General features: G+C 46.7%; 4 protein-coding genes across 4 annotated transcripts in view; 3 read left to right on the top strand and 1 right to left on the bottom strand.

Moving 5' to 3' along the window:
* The window catches only part of kalrnb (kalirin RhoGEF kinase b), a 29,041-nt gene extending 23,520 nt beyond the window's left edge, over window positions 1-5,521 (bottom strand). The window contains exons 1-3 of the mRNA XM_084668588.1: window positions 5,455-5,521; window positions 623-697; window positions 241-355 (exon numbers count right to left, since the gene is read on the bottom strand). Coding sequence (XP_084524714.1) covers window positions 241-355; window positions 623-697; window positions 5,455-5,521 — 257 coding nt within the window. The remainder of the gene's footprint in view (window positions 1-240; window positions 356-622; window positions 698-5,454) is intronic.
* Window positions 5,522-6,551: 1,030 nt separating this feature from the next.
* LOC146260940 (ropporin-1-like) lies at window positions 6,552-8,140 on the top strand. The gene is made up of 5 exons (XM_084668379.1): window positions 6,552-6,751; window positions 7,029-7,143; window positions 7,242-7,403; window positions 7,547-7,728; window positions 8,007-8,140. Exons 1-5 carry the CDS (start codon window positions 6,633-6,635, stop codon window positions 8,071-8,073), a joined length of 645 nt encoding a protein of 214 aa, XP_084524505.1. The 5' UTR covers window positions 6,552-6,632; the 3' UTR covers window positions 8,074-8,140.
* A 344-nt stretch (window positions 8,141-8,484) lies between these two features.
* Window positions 8,485-12,288, top strand: iqcb1 (IQ motif containing B1). Its single transcript, XM_084667630.1, has 13 exons — window positions 8,485-8,829; window positions 9,011-9,176; window positions 9,417-9,534; window positions 9,676-9,769; window positions 9,994-10,093; window positions 10,284-10,456; window positions 10,547-10,656; window positions 10,747-10,865; window positions 10,948-11,090; window positions 11,167-11,315; window positions 11,399-11,536; window positions 11,676-11,832; window positions 11,914-12,288. The coding sequence occupies exons 1-13, from the start codon at window positions 8,730-8,732 to the stop codon at window positions 12,171-12,173; spliced, it is 1,827 nt and encodes a 608-aa protein (XP_084523756.1). The 5' UTR covers window positions 8,485-8,729; the 3' UTR covers window positions 12,174-12,288.
* Window positions 12,289-12,392: 104 nt separating this feature from the next.
* Window positions 12,393-18,599, top strand: pwp2h (PWP2 small subunit processome component). The gene is made up of 20 exons (XM_084667629.1): window positions 12,393-12,535; window positions 12,706-12,818; window positions 12,902-12,996; window positions 13,120-13,219; window positions 13,359-13,502; window positions 13,598-13,733; window positions 13,875-14,143; window positions 14,316-14,530; window positions 14,657-14,793; window positions 14,904-15,052; window positions 15,231-15,378; window positions 15,601-15,751; window positions 15,960-16,140; window positions 16,283-16,430; window positions 16,628-16,736; window positions 16,899-16,964; window positions 17,337-17,555; window positions 17,787-17,937; window positions 18,057-18,131; window positions 18,223-18,599. The coding sequence occupies exons 1-20, from the start codon at window positions 12,518-12,520 to the stop codon at window positions 18,383-18,385; spliced, it is 2,787 nt and encodes a 928-aa protein (XP_084523755.1). The 5' UTR covers window positions 12,393-12,517; the 3' UTR covers window positions 18,386-18,599.
* The last annotated feature ends 108 nt before the right edge of the window (window positions 18,600-18,707 follow it).

The following is an 18,707-nucleotide window of genomic DNA, read 5'->3' as shown; positions in this document are numbered from 1 at the left end:
GTGGAGAGAGAGAACGAGCAATGTGTCATCATCAGATAGAGCCATTAAAGAGAACGAGAGAGAGAGACACAGAGAGAGAGAGAGAGGGGGGGGGGGGTGCATGGCTGCAGATTTAGTCAGAGAAAGAAACATGTCATAATTATAGAGTGGAGAGAAATTTTGAGAGACAGAGGGACATTTTCCCTGCAGAAGGGAGAGGGTAGAAAGGATGAGATGAAGGAATTGGAGGGATGGTCCTACCTTGGTATGGTGGAAAGGTAGGTGACTAGCCTGCTCAGGTCCTCCTGCTTCACTCGATCGTGATTGGTCCGTGAGGGGAAGGTAAGAATTGGGCCGCCCCTTTTATCCCTTCCACCTAGGACAGTGACATCACACACGCGTCCTCTCAGAATGACATCATCACATTCTGTGTAACTGCCATAGGGGCTGAATAACCTTGTCACGAACAATGCATGGTTCCATCTCTGGCCCAGGGTCCTTCTGGAAACCGTTACCCAATACATCTTTAAATGTTGTTTTCTTCCGCAGTAAAGCAAATAAACAATGCAAAAGCATTATGACGGAAGGGAAAGCTAGGGATAAGGAGCGGGAAACAGAGAATGGAATAGAGCCAGTGACTCACCTGATACAAAGGCCACTTTCTCCCTCAGAACAGTCAACACATCCACTGCTTTCACCCCCTCCCCCCGCGCACCCCCTGGAGCAAGAAAAGAGGGAAGGGAAGGGGAGGAGATGGGGAGGGAAAAGTCTCTTATTAAAGCAGGATTAAGTACAAACATTTGAGCACTTTTCCACATCCAATGTATGACACAAAAGAACGACACCGTTTTCTACCGTTCCTTGGTGGTTTTCACGAGGACCAAGACTTGGAGGACATTTAGAGCTGTGCTGGGGAGATGTTTTACATGGTTCACCTTCATATCAGCCTCCCAAAGAATTGAGGACGTTTACCACGAGGTCATCTCAACTAAAAATCAACCCCCCCTGCTCCCCCCCAACCGCACCCCTCCCCCCACTGCACCCCCCCAGGACACAGTGGTGGGCACATAAAGGACAGAAGGACGAGGGGAGGGAGAGACTGGATGAGGTGGGGGGGGGGGGGGGTTGACGCTCTGGTAGTGCTGCCACAGCTTACAGGACTTGTGTTTGTTAATTATGTGTGTATGCTGTGTTTCCCACGTCTTTTTCTTTGTTTACACTCAGTTTGGTGCACGTGTGTGTGTGTGTGTGTGTGTGTGTGTGTGTGTGTGTGTTGATCCAGACAAAGCACATCTGCTGTTTAGGCCTGTTAGTGTAATCTTCTGTGGGCACAATCCTGGCAGGAACAGCTGGGGCACTGGGCCATAGGACAGTGTGTATGTGTGTGTGTGCGAGTGTGTGAGTGTGTATGCACGGACGGGTGTGTGTCCCAGGAGAGAAAACTATCATGAGCTGTTCTCCCACTGTGTTACTCATGCATTTGCCCCCAAAACAACCCTTCACTTTGCCTGCTGGCAAAACACCAACCCAGCCACCTCTTCCTGCAGTCTCTGATCCCCATGGACTGCCTTTGTGTTAGCAATATGGCTGAGTCAGTGTCCTAATGACACTTATCCAGTTGCTGCAAAGATCAATCAACACCAGATCAAGGGAATACAGTATCATTTCCAGATCAGAATTGCACAAAAATAGAAAAAAAAAGAATCCTAGAACAGGAAGTACAGGAAATTACACATGGCTGACTTCCTGTAGGTCAGGATGTTCGTTTGCAGAACTCCTGGTTCCCAGGAAGTGGTTGGAATAAACCAACACCAAACTAACAAACGCCCTATAGCTGTGCTGAGGGATCAACTTCGGCCAAGGGGCTGACAAGGATCCACACACATAAGCTCATACACACTGAAAAACGTATGTGTTCCATGTACCACTACCACAAGAACAAGAATTGCTTTCTCTTCCCTCACACAGACACACAGACACACACAGACACACACACACCGAAGAGCTTCTGGCCTTTACATATGGACAGGTTTATCACTGTTCTTCTGTTTTTATTTCACTTCAGAGATAACAGGTGCAAACATAAAGCCAGTCTGGCCCTCACCGTACTGACAGATGTTAACCCTGTCTGCGGTTGTAAAACACACACACATACAGAATCCCACCACAGGCAGATATGCTAACTTTTCACCACAAAAAAAAAACTGCATTTGTTACTCCCACCAACCACATTAAGACAACCAAATTGAGTATACCCGCTACACCACTAAACAGCTTTGGCAGATTGTCATTGGTCGTTGAAAATGACAAGTGATGCTGAGAATACACTCACAGACACTAAGCAGCTTATCGAAAGGTCTGTACACATTTACATATTATACTGACTGTACACCCCACCCAACCACCCGCAAACAGTCAGCCAGACGGCCTCAATATACCCTCCCTCTCTCTCTCTCTCTCTCTCTCTCTCTCTCTCTCCCTCTCTCTCTCTCTCCCTCTCTCTCTCTCTCTCTCTCTCTCTCTCTCTCTCTCTCTCTCTCTCACACTCACACACACACACACACACACACACATCACCCATGCCAGTTCAGACTTTGATCTGATACCAAACAACAATATGCCTTGCACTGGCAAAGCTGATAAGCCCATGCAGACAGCCCCCCCACATAAGGGTCTCCCTAAGATCCTCCATTGGTCAGGGAACATAAGTACCCCTCCCCAAACTAGCATCAAAGGCTGCCAAAACCAACGTCATAATCTAGACTGTCTGCAATCAAGCAGTTTGGATAGTCTGTGATGGTGTTCACTCTCAGGGTTCTTAAACCCCCTTCTGGTCCTTCTGGAAATGTATTTATTACTTGGTCCTGTTTAACTGCTCTGTTTCCAAATGAGAGTCTTATTTGTAATAACAATTAATAAAAGAATGACAGAGATTTCACTCCAGCCTTGCACTGTGGTAGCCTTCTGGTGGCAATAGTGGTACTGATTCAAGTGACAGACTTATGTTTACCATTATTCTCACGCCTGAAAGCTCGTACCAGGAAGTCGCAGGGCACCCACATGGGTTGACCCAGGTGAAAACAGCTGAGAGAGATCACTCAGCTTGGTAGAGAGTAAACATGCCTCCAGCGTGAAGTGGTTTATCCCTCGCGGCAGGAGAAAGCTAATCCTGCGCATAAACAGGGTATTAGGACGGCGTTAGCGCTACATTTGAATATTTACAGCTCAGCAGCCTATGATAACCTTTGGAAGATGAGAAAGTGGTGTGGGTTGTGTCGGGGTTAGGAGAGAAAAGGAGAGGAGGACGGGTGGAGGCGGGGGGGTTAAGAAGGGAGGGGAGACATGAAGAGAAATGGGGAGGTACCCCTCACTAATGGGACCAGCGTAGCAGCAGGGAAGCTGATCTGTCAAACGCCCCCCCCCCCCTCACACACACACCAAACATCCCCCTTCTCCGCTCCCTAGTTGCTATTGCACTGATTGGTATTGAGGTTCTTTACATACAATTAACGAGATATCAAGGTGAAGTAATGATATTAAAGGTTCCAGAGAGTGATATCCGACACAGGGTGAATCTCAAGTCTACAGTGGTTTTCTTTAATTGCTTCCTCTCCTTCCGCATTACAGCCATCAAAACAGCACAGCATCTCTCCCATTTGCTCCTCTAATAGCTTGCTGTCGTTGATTAAGATGTAGGAATGGGAAAAAGACAGAGGTGCTGATGTGGACTATTTGGACTACACTCTTCAAAGCGCAAGAGTGAGCTTGGTGCCCTAACGTTCCCCTAAGCTCCTTTCCTCCTCTCCTTGGCTCCTAAGCCGGGGCTGAGACGGTATTTAAACCCCTCTACACCTCTCCCAATGGAATAGGAGAGGAAAGCAAGGAGACGAGTGAAGAGGGCAAAGGAGACAGGCGTCAGAAAGATGTTTCGCATCATTTGGCACTCTTTCCACCTGATCCAATACTCATGTGCCTTGCTCACTTCCCTCCTCCTTCCTTCCTCACCTTATCTCCTTTCCTTTCATCAGTGATCGCTAGGTTGCTCTGAGCAGAAGGAGACAAGGACACGTGTCTCCTGTTCTTCCTCTCACATCCTCACAAATGAGTTTATTGAAGTTGGCTGAGTCTGAATAGCCTGACTAGTCTGCTACTTTCCATACTTCTTGTTTCCACTTCTTAATAAAACACACAACACTCAAAGCATTACATAGGAACAATCTAAAATGGTTCCGTCTCTCTCTCACAGTGATAAAGCACTGGGCGGACATCCATCATGTTGGTTTCACTTGGCCTGTTTTCAGGCCAGTGAAAATGCAGGAAAGGAGATGAGTGGAGGGAGCCCCAGCAGACTATTTAGACCCTGCCTTTTTTTTAAGGGTGTGGACCACAGCAATGCTCCATGGATGAGAGGACAGAGCAGGCAAACCAAGTGAGATTTGCCTCCTTGTTGAGTTAAGGAGCCATACACACATGAATAAACACACATGCACTGTAATACAGTGCATTAAACCCCTTCACAAACACTGTACTGGATAGCATACAGTACTGGAGTATGGGAAATATTGTCTCATGGGGTGGAGTTCTGATGCTCAAGACTTCTGGTATTGTAACTTGAATCCAGACAATCAATACCAAATACTGTGATGGAGTCTGTGCTCTGATGCCCATAGCACACCATCAACCCATCACACTCACACACATACACCTACACACAAGCAGGCAGACACGTGCAGGGAGAACATGACATACAAACACACAGACAAGCAGAGAGATTAAACAGCGGTCGTTTGCTTACGGTTCATAGACTTTGCTATTCCTTATGATATCGGTCAGTTGGCAATGGGCCTACTGGATTCAGCCCTGTGTTTGCTGCACAAACGCGCTTTCGAGCACACACACAGAATGAATGGGCGGATGGTGAGACATCATGGCGAAAGCCCCCGCAGGCCAGTGCATTTGAAGGATTGTGTAACAATCAAAATGAAACACGCTATGGAGATAAACGCTTAAATGGTTCGTACAGTGTGTGTGTGAGACTGTCTTTCTCACGCTTGTGTAAGCAACAAAAAAATCATTAGAGAAAACACTGCAGGCAAAACCTGGACTGTAGCCTATATCCATAAACGGTCGGTCCCATATCATGAAGGAACCTCTCATTCACTCTTTCACGCACACACAATCACACACACGCACACAAACACACAAATATACACACCGCCCCGAAACTAAATGCATAGAGTGATTGGTCCGCCCAGTTCATGCTGCAGCGGAGCAGTGAAAATCAAGATGATTGGGAATGATTTTCATAGGTCCCCTCTTTCTATCATTAATGATAACGGACAGGCACATTCCTCTATGGTAATACATCCCCCTTCACCGGGGTAGGCGCAGCTGTTAACCCCCGGTCATCCTGGTTTGCACATTCCCCCTTAGCATAGACGTTTGCAAGGTTTACTGTGAATAACGAGAGCCCACCTGCTTTAGCCAACCCATCCTGGCCCGTTTCAACGGGGCCCGTTTGGGCAGGGTCCCCGGGATTCATCCTCTCCTTTCCTCCAAGTCCCCCACGCCTTTACCGGGAGGTTGGTTGTAATATACCCCGTTAAATCCACCGATGGCTGTTACCAGAAGAAAGTCAGTCAGTCAGCGCGCGGCCCCATCCCCATATTTCTGTATCATAGCTTCTATCCTTGACCGTCGATGCGCGCATTCCCGTTTTTAACTCATTCGTTACAGTCACCGTGATCCCGCATGGCATCACTTTAGCCTGCGGCCTCGCGCGCTATTGTTGAGGGGCAGTCTTCCGAGCCCGAGGAGGCTCGTGCTGCGTCGACAAGGCACCTCTGTCTACTTGCCGACTACTACACAACCGATTAGGCAGCCTACAATGGGCTGCCGTTGCCGTCGAATCCACACGCAGGCGCACGCGTCGCGGGTGCCTTAGCTGCACCGAGACCCGGTTCCATGCACAAGGCGCGTGAAACGTATTCACTCTAGTGCGGTGTCTCAATCAAAACTGAGGACATCAGTGCATAAGGGGCATTCCCTGATTGGTTCTTAATATGTTAATATCTTAACATCTAAACACACCAGAGCACACCATTCCTCGTCTTGTGAGTCACATCAAATACGTAAGGAACGTGTCAACATCATTTGTCTCAGGATGCTGTGGACAAGCTTATTGTGGTGGGAGAGAAGAAGGCTGATTATAGCGCTAGGTCTGTACAAAACCAAGAATCCCCGTCATATTTTATCATCCCAAATCTAATTTATTCATATCATGCCGGCTGGTTGGTGTGGGCATTTATTACTGCTGTGTAAATCTACCGCGTAGATTGACTATTCTTCTTTCAAACCACTTATTAACCATCAAAATGAAGAAATGTCGCCCCTCTGAGGGCGTTTTGCGGCTATTACCACACTGGCATTGTCACAAAAGGCAGACGGCTGTCCTCTATTTCAATAGAACCTAGCCTGTCCGCTGCTTTCTCTGTAGGCATCATGTCTAGCACGTCACAATACTTAAGTGATGCGGGTGACGAAACTTTGATCAATTAACAGCTCCTACTTAGACAGCTCATTTCCCACACTTCACGCCGCCAGGTGCCTGTCCCACCGCGGGTTCCCCTGTTTCACCTTCTTCGGTTTTCAACATGTCTCAAAAAGTTAGACAGGCGGTGGTCATACCACCAGAGCTTCCGGAAATTCTGAGACAGTTTACTAAGGATGCCATCCGAACCCAGCCAGAAGACCTGCTGAAATGGTCCACAGAGTAAGCTCATTATAACAGCCTGAAACGTCCCTGAATAATTGTATATGTGGTTTATTTGAATCCCAACATAACTTTGTTTTGAGTTATGTCTGCTGTGCTATTTGAACCTTGTGTTTGAACCTTACCCAAGCAAAAAAAAAAACACGGACTAGGCTATTAAGTTATTCAAGTCTAGTTTGATAAGCTGATAGTTGGCTGTACAAAGGGGCTTCTGATTGTTCAGTGCAAACTCCTGTAAAAATGTTGACCATGTTTTAAGTTCTCCTGTCTGTACCAGGTACTTTGGTGCTTTAGCCCAGGGCAAGGCGTTACCGGTGAGGGAACCAACACCACAGATGGCCAATCCCGGCATGGACCTCACACCTGAGATCCTTAGTGCTATGCATTTCAAGGTGATGAGGCGACACACACACACACTCACAACCACAAATTACAGTCAAGGTAAACGCTTCCCTCTAGTTGCTGGTTGTCTCCTCTCCCTTTATCTTAGATGCACAAGCAAGACATGATCAGTAAGCAGGAGCTGGAGTGTATGTGGCGAGGGTATGGATTGGCAGAGGATCTCCTCAAACATATCATGAATGTAGGCTGTTTCTGTGATGAGCTGGTCTGGATCAAGTTCTTTGCCCTTGGCTGCAGCTACCTTGGCGGGGTGATTCTCTCTCTCTCTCTTTCTCTCTCTCTTCCTCTCATACACAAACCCACACAATAAACACTCTCAAAACACTCATATTGTACAGAGAAACACATGCAAAAAATCAACTTAACCTTCCTCCCTGACCTGTCCTCTGACAGACGTTAAAGAATGCCATGACCCATGCGCTGTACATCCTGAATGCCGACAGCACATGTAAGCCACCAGATGCCTGCCTCCCCTTTGAGACGTTCCGCTCCATGTATTTGTACCTTGCGGCGGTGGATGGGGAGGTGTCACAGTCCCAGGTCGACCGTGCCCTAACCTACCTGGAGACACAGGCGTGAGTTCGATTCCAGATATGGCAGGATAGATGCTGTACAAAAATGACTCACTCTCTCACACACCCAAACATGCACAGCAACAGTCTAATGCATCAGTGCAGCTACACCCAAACCTTGTGATATTAATGATGTCTCTCTCTCTCTCTCTCTCTCTCTCTCTCTCTCTCTCTCTCTCTCTCTCTCTCTCTCTCTCTCTCTCTCTCTCACACACACACACACACACACACACACACACACACACACACACACACACACACACACACACACACACACACAGGAAGACAAGGAATGGAATTGTGAAAGTATCAGACTTTATCAACAGTCATAAAGTGCGTCTGGGTTGAGCCCAGCAAGCACCTGTATATACCTGATTATTCCTATCAGCTGTTCAATAAAGATAAGTTCATGCATAAACTGCTTTTCTATTTGTTTTATTTCCTGTCAAAAAATTCAGGAGGCATCGTTTATTGATATGCATGGAGAAACATTGTTGTGTCAATAAGAACTGTTAAATTTGTATCCACAAGAGGGCAGATGTTTGCCTCCATAAGAAAGTCCAAAGGTATAAGACATTTCTCGTACGGATTGGAAAACAATTTTAGTATTCAACCATATATTCAAAGTATGTTTGTGTTTCCAAGTGGACAGGAGAGGTGATCTAAGTAATACATAGGCTGTATGTTCAATGGAATGTGTTTGAATCTTGCAATTCTGGCTGATGACTGGTGGCTTTAGTCGCAGCCCGATGACGTGTGGTTACCGTAGAAACAGACGCAATTTTGGTGTGTTAATTTTGGGATCGTACATACACATATTCATAGAGGTCAACTAGCTATCTATCTCACTTACATTTCACCAACTAGCTATCAAACCTTCCTGACGAGGACTAGGTAGCTTGTAATAACAGACATTAACATGTACAAATGTATTAGCAAACTGTAGTTGCTGGAGTTGAACAGCTAGTGCTAACACTACAGTACTGTAGTGCTAATAAAACGTAATGAGTCTATCTACGGGAGACACAGCTCTATGTGCACTAGTGGCCAGGAAAGATCTGAAGCCGGAGAAACAAGTTTCTCTTGTTCTCTCAAAGCTGCAAGGTAATGTAAATAACTATTTTTTATAACATAAGATGCCCATAGCGTGGGTAGTTCGAGGGCTATCTAACTGGCTGGTCTTCAACTACCAGAGCAATGTTTACAGTTCTTCATTCTGATGTTAAGGTCAGTAGTAAGTGTGTTTCGGTATGTTTTAACCCATTCATGTAACTTCACAATGAAGATATCTTGAGGAGGAAGTCTGTCCAAGATGGTGCACAACTGGATGCATTCAAGCAAGACTTATATAGAGATGGAGTACTGAAATACTGTGCAGATGTCCTCAACCTGAACTATGACAAAGTGGACGGAGGTTATGCATCTGCTACACAAATTGCTGAAATACTGAGGTGCGTTTGAAAGTTATCTTAGTCAATTTTAGTATAATAACAATATACAGTCTATAAACAAAGCAGCGTTACTGCTGGATACTGAATAACAGTATATGAATGAGTATAACAGTATATGAATGAGTATATACTCATATAACAGTATATGTGAACAAGAACTTTGTGGTCCATGAATGATCAGATCATTTTGGTTGTGCCTTGAGATTATTGAAAACAATCTAAATTCCTCTTCTTCTGCAGCTCCTGTTGTGTGGGTGTGAAACTTGACAAAGATGAGCTGGCCTTCCATAGGAGGCTGCTCCCATCCGTCACAGATAACCTTCTGTCTTTGGCTCTTCGGCTCATGACAGGTCTGGAGGTAAGACACAAACACGTCTGAGACTTCTTTTGTTACTTAAGAGTAAGTGTCTCTTAAGTAGTCACTTGGACACCCTCTCTCTCCTCCCTTTTTTCCCTCCTTCCCTCTCACCCCGTCTCTCTTTTTTCTTTCTCTCTGTAGGAAAACGGACAGCCTGAGATGTTGCATCACTTCAGGAAGGTCATGGCCTCTCTGTGTTGGCTTCTGAAAGGACACAACCACCTGACTTCACAAGGTGAGAAATGCGGACTCCATCCCATACTTACCCATAGTACCTCACTTATAACTGAGCATTTGCTATGAATTATGAGAAGATGTCACCGATTGCTGAAAAATGAAATATTTTGTTCCTTTCTTTTTCTTGTCATTCACCGATCTCACCTCCGTTCTCCCTTTTTTCTCTTCATCTCTGACCCCGACCCTCTTTGATTTTCCTCTTCCTCTTTCGTTCGTCTGTAGCCCTCCAGTCCACGCTCTATGAGCACATCCAGATGAGTGAGGATGAGAGAGTGAAACAGGTGTGTCTGTCCTTGTGGCAACAGGTCCTCTCAACCAACAGGTATTTCCATCTATGATACGCTGCCAAGCATCACATTACCTATGTCAGCATTAGGAGTGCATCAGCACTCTTAATGTAAGTGTTATTGATTGAATATGCCAATGCTCCAACCTAATAGAGCCTTCCAGTCTCTCATCCGTCTCTTCTCATTCCTTCCTGGTCTCTTTTGTCCTCCATCCTTCCTTTATAGTGAGTTACTTGCAGATCTGAGGCTGGACTGTCTGGCTGTCTTTCTGGATGACGTTGCATTCGAGTTGACAAACTCCTCCCAATCAGCTGTGGGTGGGGCAGCAGTTCGATTGCTCCTCCTTGTTGCCAGACAAAAGGGCACCACCTTACGGTTCATCATCAACAGATTCAGAGGTGGGCGGCAAGACCATGAACACACACACACACCTGAAGTTTAGTCATCATGAACGCTGAGCAGTTGTGTGTGTGTTTTGTGCACACCAGGATTGGACAAGATCATTAGTAAAGAATATAGAGGGCGTGGTTTGGATGAGGAGGTGGATGAGCTGCTTAACCTGCTGCACAGTGGAGCTCACGAACCAGTGAAGACACAGGTACCCAGACCATCTGAGGTGTGTGTGTGTGCATGTGTGTGTGTGCATGTGCTTAGGTGTGTGTGTGTGACCCTCTCCTGTTAATAACAGGTGTCAGAGGAGTGTGTGCGTGCAGCGTGTGTCATTCAGGCTGCGTGGCGGGCCTGTTTGACTCGGAGGCGGGTGAAGAAACTTCCGGGAGCTGTCTGCACGCTACAGAGGAGCTTCAGGTGCGTGTGCTGTGTGAGTGAATGGAGTTATTAAAGTATCAAACTCCATAGATGTGTTCAAGACGTGTGTGTGTGTTGTCAGAGAGCGGAGGAGGAGGCGGGAGCAGCAGGCTCAGGAGGAGCGCTGGGCAGAGGAGCTTCGTCTGCAGGTGTGTGCCAGGAGACAGAAAGCCAGGAGAGAGTTCCACCAACGACAGCTGGAGCTGCTGCATCTGCTGCCCCCAGGTAACACACACACACACACAATCTTTCTCTTTTCTTTTTTCTTTTCTTTTTCTTATATATGTGCCTATATGTGTAGGTCAAGTCCAGAGGTACCTGGGAGAGGTTGAGAAGCAAGCTGCTTTGATCATCCAAAAGGTTTGGCGAGGTCACAAAGAGAGGAGAAGATTCAAGCAAGTCAGACACACACTCTCTCAGTACCGGGCTGCTGTTGTTCTGCAGAGAGCGGTAATCACACACACACACAAACACACCCACACACTTTCTTGTGTATATAAAACTAAAACAAGCGTGTCGTCCCTTGGCTTTAGGTTGTACGTTTCCTAAAAAAACGAAGAGGGGAGAAGGTCCCTCCTCTTCCCTCTCCTTGGATTGGCACGCAAGGTTTGACAGACAGGCGAAGAGCAGAGCTGAAAAAAGAGGTGGACGAATACATTGCCCTCCACCCTGTAAGTCACCATGGCTTCTGATCCTGAACCCTAAGTGTCTGTATAGTATGTGTGTTATGTATTTTGTGGACATAGGCCATGACTCGATATTTGGATTTTCCTTCTTTTAATATCTCCCTCCATGCCTCCGTTCCTGCAGTCCTCTGTGGTGTCTGAAGGGGGCACTAGGGAGCTCCATACCCAGACCCAGGCCTTGCTGTTGCAGCATCTCCAGGGGAGGGAGGCTGAGAGGAAGGCCCAGATCCACACCCAGGCCCTGCTGGCTCAGATCAACACTGACCTGGAGCTGCTCATGAGTAGGTTTTCCTCTCTACACTAACTTCACACACACAGATCGGGTCAGGACGTGTGTCTATCTTCCCTCTCCTGTCTTTCAGATGCACCTGCCCTCAGTGTCGCCTCAACAGCTGACTGTGAGATGTTCCGGAGTCGCTCCGCCCCTGTGGCCGCCAGAGCCCGGCAATCCCACAATGCCATTCTTCAGGGTGCCAAGCTACCGTGGTGGAAGATGCTGGGAAATGATAATGAGTGTATTGGTCTGGACTCTGAATCTGAGCTCCCTGATCACTTGGAAATAGAGTTTGACACATTGTTTATGCATCGAAGCAAAGAAAAACTTTTCACAAAGTTATTATAATGTCACCATAATGTTACTGTAGGGGTGTGTAAGTTGAATGTGTCTCTAAACCTCTAAGACCAACATCATCTAAAAATAAATGTTTTCGAATAATGTTTGCAATAAAACGTTTTACTTTTCTACTTTAAGTGCAGTTCTATGCCTTTCACTGAATTTCATTGCAAATTACACTCCAACCGCTAGATGGCTCTGTGGCCAAATTAACCCGGAAATGTGTAGTGTCAACACTTGCGCACACACGTGTGGTTTGCAAGCATGAGATGAATGAAGCCTTGGTTAAAATCTAAGATTGATATATGTTCTAAATTATATCAATACTGCATGAGACGTAAACCGCTACCAATATGAAGTTTGCATACAGGGTAAGTTTTGACAAGCTGCCTAGTTAACATAGATAGCTGGCTAGCTAACTTTACACCTTTGCAAGTTATCTTGACAGTTTGCTGGTTCAACATACAAATTAATATGCTAATTTGTGTCAGTGCTAGCTTGTTGCATGTATGACTAGAAATAATATCAACTGTGCTCCTAGTTTTCCAACTTGTTGGGAGCTGTTTACCGCCATGGGAACCTGAGCTTCTCCAAGGATGGAAACTCTGTGATCAGTCCGGTTGGAAATCGAATATCTGTCTTTGACTTGAAAAAGTATGTCAAGGCTGCAATCCTTTCTCAAATCATATAGTTTTAATTGAATGTGATCTGATCAATTTCTAAATCTGTCCTATTAGCAACAAGTCAGAAACGCTGCCACTGTCTACGACGAAGAACATTACTTGTGTTGGCCTTTCCCCGGATGGCTGCTTGGCAGTGTTGGTTGATGAAGGTATAATAAACATGTAATCAAATCATAGTATAAATATACAATGGTTGACTTTAGGCATAAATATGTACTGTTCTTGACAACTGGTTTAAGTTTGTATTGAATGTTTTTGTCTCTGTGTTAAAGATGGAGCTGCGTTGTTAGTCAGTCTTGTAACAAGGGCTGTGCTTCATCATTTCCACTTTCACAAACCTGTGAACAGTGTACGATTCTCTCCTGACGGCAGGTATGAAAACTACATGTCCCATTACATGTCAATGCAGAACTTACCACATGGCATCGTTTTAATATATTGAACATAAGATATTAGCTGAACCTTAGGCAGACTGTTTTTCATTTGTATCTTGTAATTTCCTCACCTACAGGAAGTTTGTGGTCACCAAGGAGAATGTTGCCCTGATGTACCATGCTCCTGGGAAGAAACGTGAGTTCAACGCCTTTGTGTTGGACAAGAGTTACTATGGGCCCTATGATGAGACCACCTGCATCGACTGGACAGACGACTCCAAGTGAGTGACTGTTGACACGTTATATTTACCTTGTTTACATACAGTAAACCCATCCCTGAATTACAACCATGTGTTCCTCCTCTCCCCCGATGCAGGTGCTTTGTTGTGGGAAGCAAAGACATGTCGACCTGGGTGTTCGGAGCCGAGCGCTGGGCCAACCTCATCTACTACTCCCTAGGAGGACACAAGGACCTCATCGTCGGTTGCTTCTTTGAAAAAGACAGTTTGGATGTGAGTGAAAAGTTTTCTTTTAGTATGAGGCAAGAGCCTTATTAGGCTCGGCTCCAAACCAAAGATGCTGGGTCTTTTGATCCCTTACTGTCTGAGTGTGTTTAGCAATGTAGTGACTTTAACCCAGCGTGTGTTCTTCAGTTGTACACAGTGAGTCAGGATGGGACGCTCTGTGTGTGGGAGAGCGACACAGAGCCGGATGGCCTGGTTCTGAGGAGGCCCCGGGAGACCCCACAACCAGCGGGGAGACCGAGCGCCCGAGGGGACCAGGCTGAGGAGGAGGAGGAGGAGGAGGAGAACAGGGAGGAAGGAGAGGAGGGAGAGCCCCGGGGGGAGGTTGTCAAAGGAAAGGCAGATGGACCGAAAGAAACGGAGGGAGTAGCAAACGTCAGATACAAACTGATCAGCAAGTAAGACATGTCACCTGCTACTCACCTCTGCTCATAGGTGCTCTAGGCCTTTTCCTTTTCATGATGTGGTCTGAGAATCCCTGTGCTTAAAGGCTTGAATTTCAGATTTATATTTTAGGTAATTTGGGAAACTACTAGGGAGTCACACTTTGTGTTTGTCTTCCTGCGCAAGGCATTTTTTCAACAAGGAAGGTGACTTCAACAACCTGACGGCAGCCACCTTCCACAAACCGACACACATCCTGGTGACGGGCTTTGCATCTGGGGTCTTCCACCTGCACGAGCTCCCTGATTTCAACCTCATCCACTCCCTCAGCATCTCTGACCAGAGGATTGCATCGGTGGCTATCAACGGCTCCGGAGACTGGATAGGCTTTGGCTGCTCAGGTAGGTAAAAGGCTGAAATGCTGCTTTGTTGAGTAAGGAAAAAGATATGGCAAAAAAATTATATTTTCTTTATAAGCCAGCTCAAATATGACAATAACTTTCCGTATTCGTTCCATCTTCCTTCAGGGTTAGGACAGCTGTTGGTGTGGGAGTGGCAGAGTGAGTCATACGTCTTCAAGCAGCAGGGCCACTTCAACAACATGGCCGCCCTGGCCTACTCTCCTGACGGCCAGTACATTGTAACAGGAGGGGATGATGGGAAAGTGAGTTCTTAGACAAACTATAATGAACACCATTGCAACAATTGTAAGTATAAAAGGTATCAACAGAAGCAGGTTTGTGGGTGTGCTGATATGGGGTTTCCTATTGGCAGGTGAAGGTGTGGAACACCACCAGTGGCCTGTGTTTTGTCACCTTCACCGAGCACACCAGCAGTGTCACCAATGTCACCTTCACCTCCAGCGGCTTTGTCATTGTCAGCGCGTCCCTCGATGGCACCGTCCGAGCTTTCGACCTGCACAGGTAAGATCTGCTGCTCTCGCTGACCTAGACAGGCCACAGACAACCTGGCTGGATTGGGGGCCTACTGTTCCCGCTAGTCACCAGACATGTACTGGCAACGCTATCACAGCGCTGACTTGTATTTTAACACAGTTTGTTAGTTGTTCCGGCAGTGTCTAACTGGTTTGTGTCTCCTCAGGTACCGCAACTTCCGGACGTTCACGTCCCCGCGGCCCACTCAGTTCTCCTCTCTGGCGGTGGACCCCAGCGGGGATCTGGTGACAGCTGGAGCCCAAGACTCCTTCGAGGTCTTCATCTGGTCCATGCAGACCGGGCGCCTGCTGGAGGTGACTGACCCCAACTACCCCACAGTCTGTGTTGATGCCTGCCAATTGGCTGTTTCAAACTAAATGTTATCCAAGTCTAATCCAAATAGATCATTTCATCCCAGAGTTAGGCAATGTCTACTCTTATATCTCTTAATATCTTTGTCTACTATGAACGTTTATAAGGGGCTCTTTATGATGATTGGCTATGTTTAACATGGTCTCTGTGTGGTGATTGGTTAGGTCTTGGGGGGCCATGAGGGCCCAGTGAGCTGCCTGTGCTTCAGCCCGGTCCAGTCTATCCTGGCCAGCATCTCGTGGGACCGCACCGTGCGTCTCTGGGACATGCTAGACAGCTGGCAGACCAAAGAGACCCTGCGCCTCACTTCCGACGGTAATGATGAAAGGAAGAGGGACGGTTTTTACTCATACAATATAACCAACAAACAGTTCATTCTGAATGTGGAGTTGAATACTCTTTATTGTAGTGTTCACTGGATATGAGATGCCTGAAAATGAATGAAGTTAGCCTAAATGCCATTTTCAGAAGTGGACATGATCACTGTTCTCTCTCTTTCCTCCGGCCGTGTTTGCTGTTCCAGGCCTGGCCGTGTCGTACCGTCCAGACGGGCAGGAGCTAGCGGTGGCCACCTTGAACGGAGAGATCTCCTTCTGGAACCCCCAGACGGCCGCGCAGCTAGGCTCCATCGCCGGGCGTCACGACTTGGAGACAGGCCGCAAAGAGACGGACAAGATCACCGCCAAACAGCTAGCGAAGGGAAAGTGAGTTGTGTGGGAGAGATGTGTGTGCGTGTGTATGTTAGGAAACTTTTATTTTGTCAGAGTGAAATGTTTATCTTTAGGATTATCTTTCCATCTCTCACATCCAATGTCTTTTTCTGCTCTTTGTCCTGTCTGTGTGAAGGTCCTTTACGTCGCTGTGCTACTCGGCAGACGGTGAGTCCATACTGGCCGGCGGTCAGTCCAAGTTTGTCTGCATCTACAACATCAGGGAGCAGATCCTCATGAAGAAGTTTGAGATCTCCTGCAACTTGTCTCTGGACGCCATGGAGGTACTGACCAATAAGCAGTGTCAGGTTACCATGGATAGGACTACTGGCTTGTATTCACTAGTATTGTAAAAAGATTTCCTCCTGTGGAAAGCTTTCTGCCCCTTTATATTCTGTTTATTTGGTTACGTTGTTTTCTTCCTTTGCCTTGTGCTAGATGACGTGGTGGTTAAACTGTGTGTTCTCTCTGTTCTGCGCAGGAGTTTTTGGATCGGCGGAAGATGACAGAGTTTGGGAGTATTGCGCTGGTGGACGAGGGGGTGGGGGATGGAGATGGGGTCCAGCTCAGTCTGCCTGGGGTCAGGAAAGGTAGGAGACAGCCATCACGGTGCTTTAGCATAGCAGTGGAATTGTACATGCTTATTGTTATAATATAATTCATTTTTAAAAGATTTTCTTTGTATTATTACGTAAATACATCATAATATAGATTTATTGAATGACTGTTGACTTTCTCTCTCTCTCACGTAGGAGACATGAGTTCTCGTCATTTCAAACCTGAGATCAGGGTCACCTCCCTGCGTTTTTCTCCTACTGGTGGGTGTCAAAAAGAATTGGCCAGTTTAGATCCTAACTTTCCATTGCTGTATTATCATTAGTGCAGTGTCCTGTTGGCAGCGTGAGAGATCCATGGTTCCAGCATTTACCGCAGCTTAACTGGTGATATTTATTTATCATGAGATCTATGGATCAATTGCTTAGTTGCAGCACAATATGGTTGCAAACAGATTTATGGAATTGTATTTCTATCGGACCCAATCTGCTTCAACTTCATACAATTCCTGGTTCTCAAGATGATCAAGCAATAGACAGAGATTCCAAATATGTTAGAAGATTGAAGTTCTTCCTTCTCTCTCTCTCTCTCTCTCTCTCTCTCTCTCTCTCTCTCCTTCCATCCTTCCCCCACAGGTCGTAGCTGGGCTGCCACCTCCACAGAGGGTCTGCTCATCTATTCCCTGGACGGGGCTCTGGTCTTTGACCCCTACGACCTCGACCTCGATGTGACCCCGCTCAGCGTCCGCCGCCAGCTGCGGAAGATGGAGTGGGCGTCGGCCATCGTGCTGGCGTTCCGCCTCAACGAGAGTGTCCTCACACAGGAGGTCCTAGAGGCCATCCCACATCAGCAGAGTGAGTCGTCAGCTGCTCTTGGACTTACTTCCTGTATCACTTGTGTGTAACCTATGTCATCAGATTACTGGTAACCAGTTTGTGAGATTGTCATTGCCTTGAGTAGAGGCATAATGACCTAATTACCCCATAAGTTAGTAAGGGCTAGGGCTTTACAACAGTAAAGTTGAGTCTTTAAATGTTGGCCCTGTGTGATTGGAAACATTTGTGGTCTGTGTGTGTGTGTGTTAGTTCCGGTGGTGTGTGGCTCCCTCCCTGATGTGTACGTGGAGAAGCTGCTGGGCTTCTTGGCGTCGGCCCTGGAGAAGTCTGGTCACCTGCAGTTCTACCTGAGCTGGGCGCAGTCTCTCCTCACTCAGCACGGACAGAAGCTCAAGAGCAGGTGGGAAGTTCCAGACACACACTACCCTGAGGAGTACGGGCAGACTTTCACTGTCGCAACTAGCAGATGTTTTTCTGCTCTAACGTTGTGGTTGTGGTCTTCTGTTTTGTGGTCGACAGGTCTACGGCCATATTACCCACCATTCAGTCTCTTCAGAAGAGCATCCAAAGGCATTTTGAGGATCTCTCAAAACTGTAAGTACCAAGATTATTCTATACAATCATACAGAAGGGAGTAGGAGCAATGGTGATTTGTGTGATTTTCCTGTGTTTGGTTCCTGCTCAGGTGTGACTGGAACATGTACACCATCCGATACGCTGTGGCCCTGTCCAAGCAGAGGGGCGTAAAGAGAAGCGCAGACAAACAGGGGCAGGAGGAGGAGGACGAGGAGGACGAGGAGGAAGAGTGGTCAGACAAGATGAGCGAAGCTTCACTGATGATCCTGTAGGCTTGATTGCATCCAAACAAATATTGAGTGGGCATCCTCCCCTTCAGTGTGAAGGAGGGACTTGTAGCAGACCTCTCTAAGTGAACACAAGAATTTGAGAGAAGGGTTCAGTCACTTCTGTTCTGAGACTAAGACACAGCACATGTCAATAGTGTAACATGTCTTTTTGCATCAATTGTAAACCTTTTTATAGTAAACTATTGTGTGGACTTAATACTTTTTCTAATGAATATTATGAGGTCTGAAAGACTCCTCACCAAACTCTGTGGCAAAACAATGTTGAAAGTATAACGTACACCTGACAAGACACACCCACCTTCCA

The sequence above is a fragment of the Hypomesus nipponensis genome, chromosome 12 (genome assembly GCF_054491055.1).
Source record: "Hypomesus nipponensis isolate SF chromosome 12, ASM5449105v1, whole genome shotgun sequence".
NCBI classification, from domain to species: Eukaryota; Metazoa; Chordata; class Actinopteri; order Osmeriformes; family Osmeridae; genus Hypomesus; species Hypomesus nipponensis.
The sequence above is the reverse complement of the archived record's forward strand: the minus strand, read 5'-3'. Positions and strand labels throughout refer to the sequence as shown.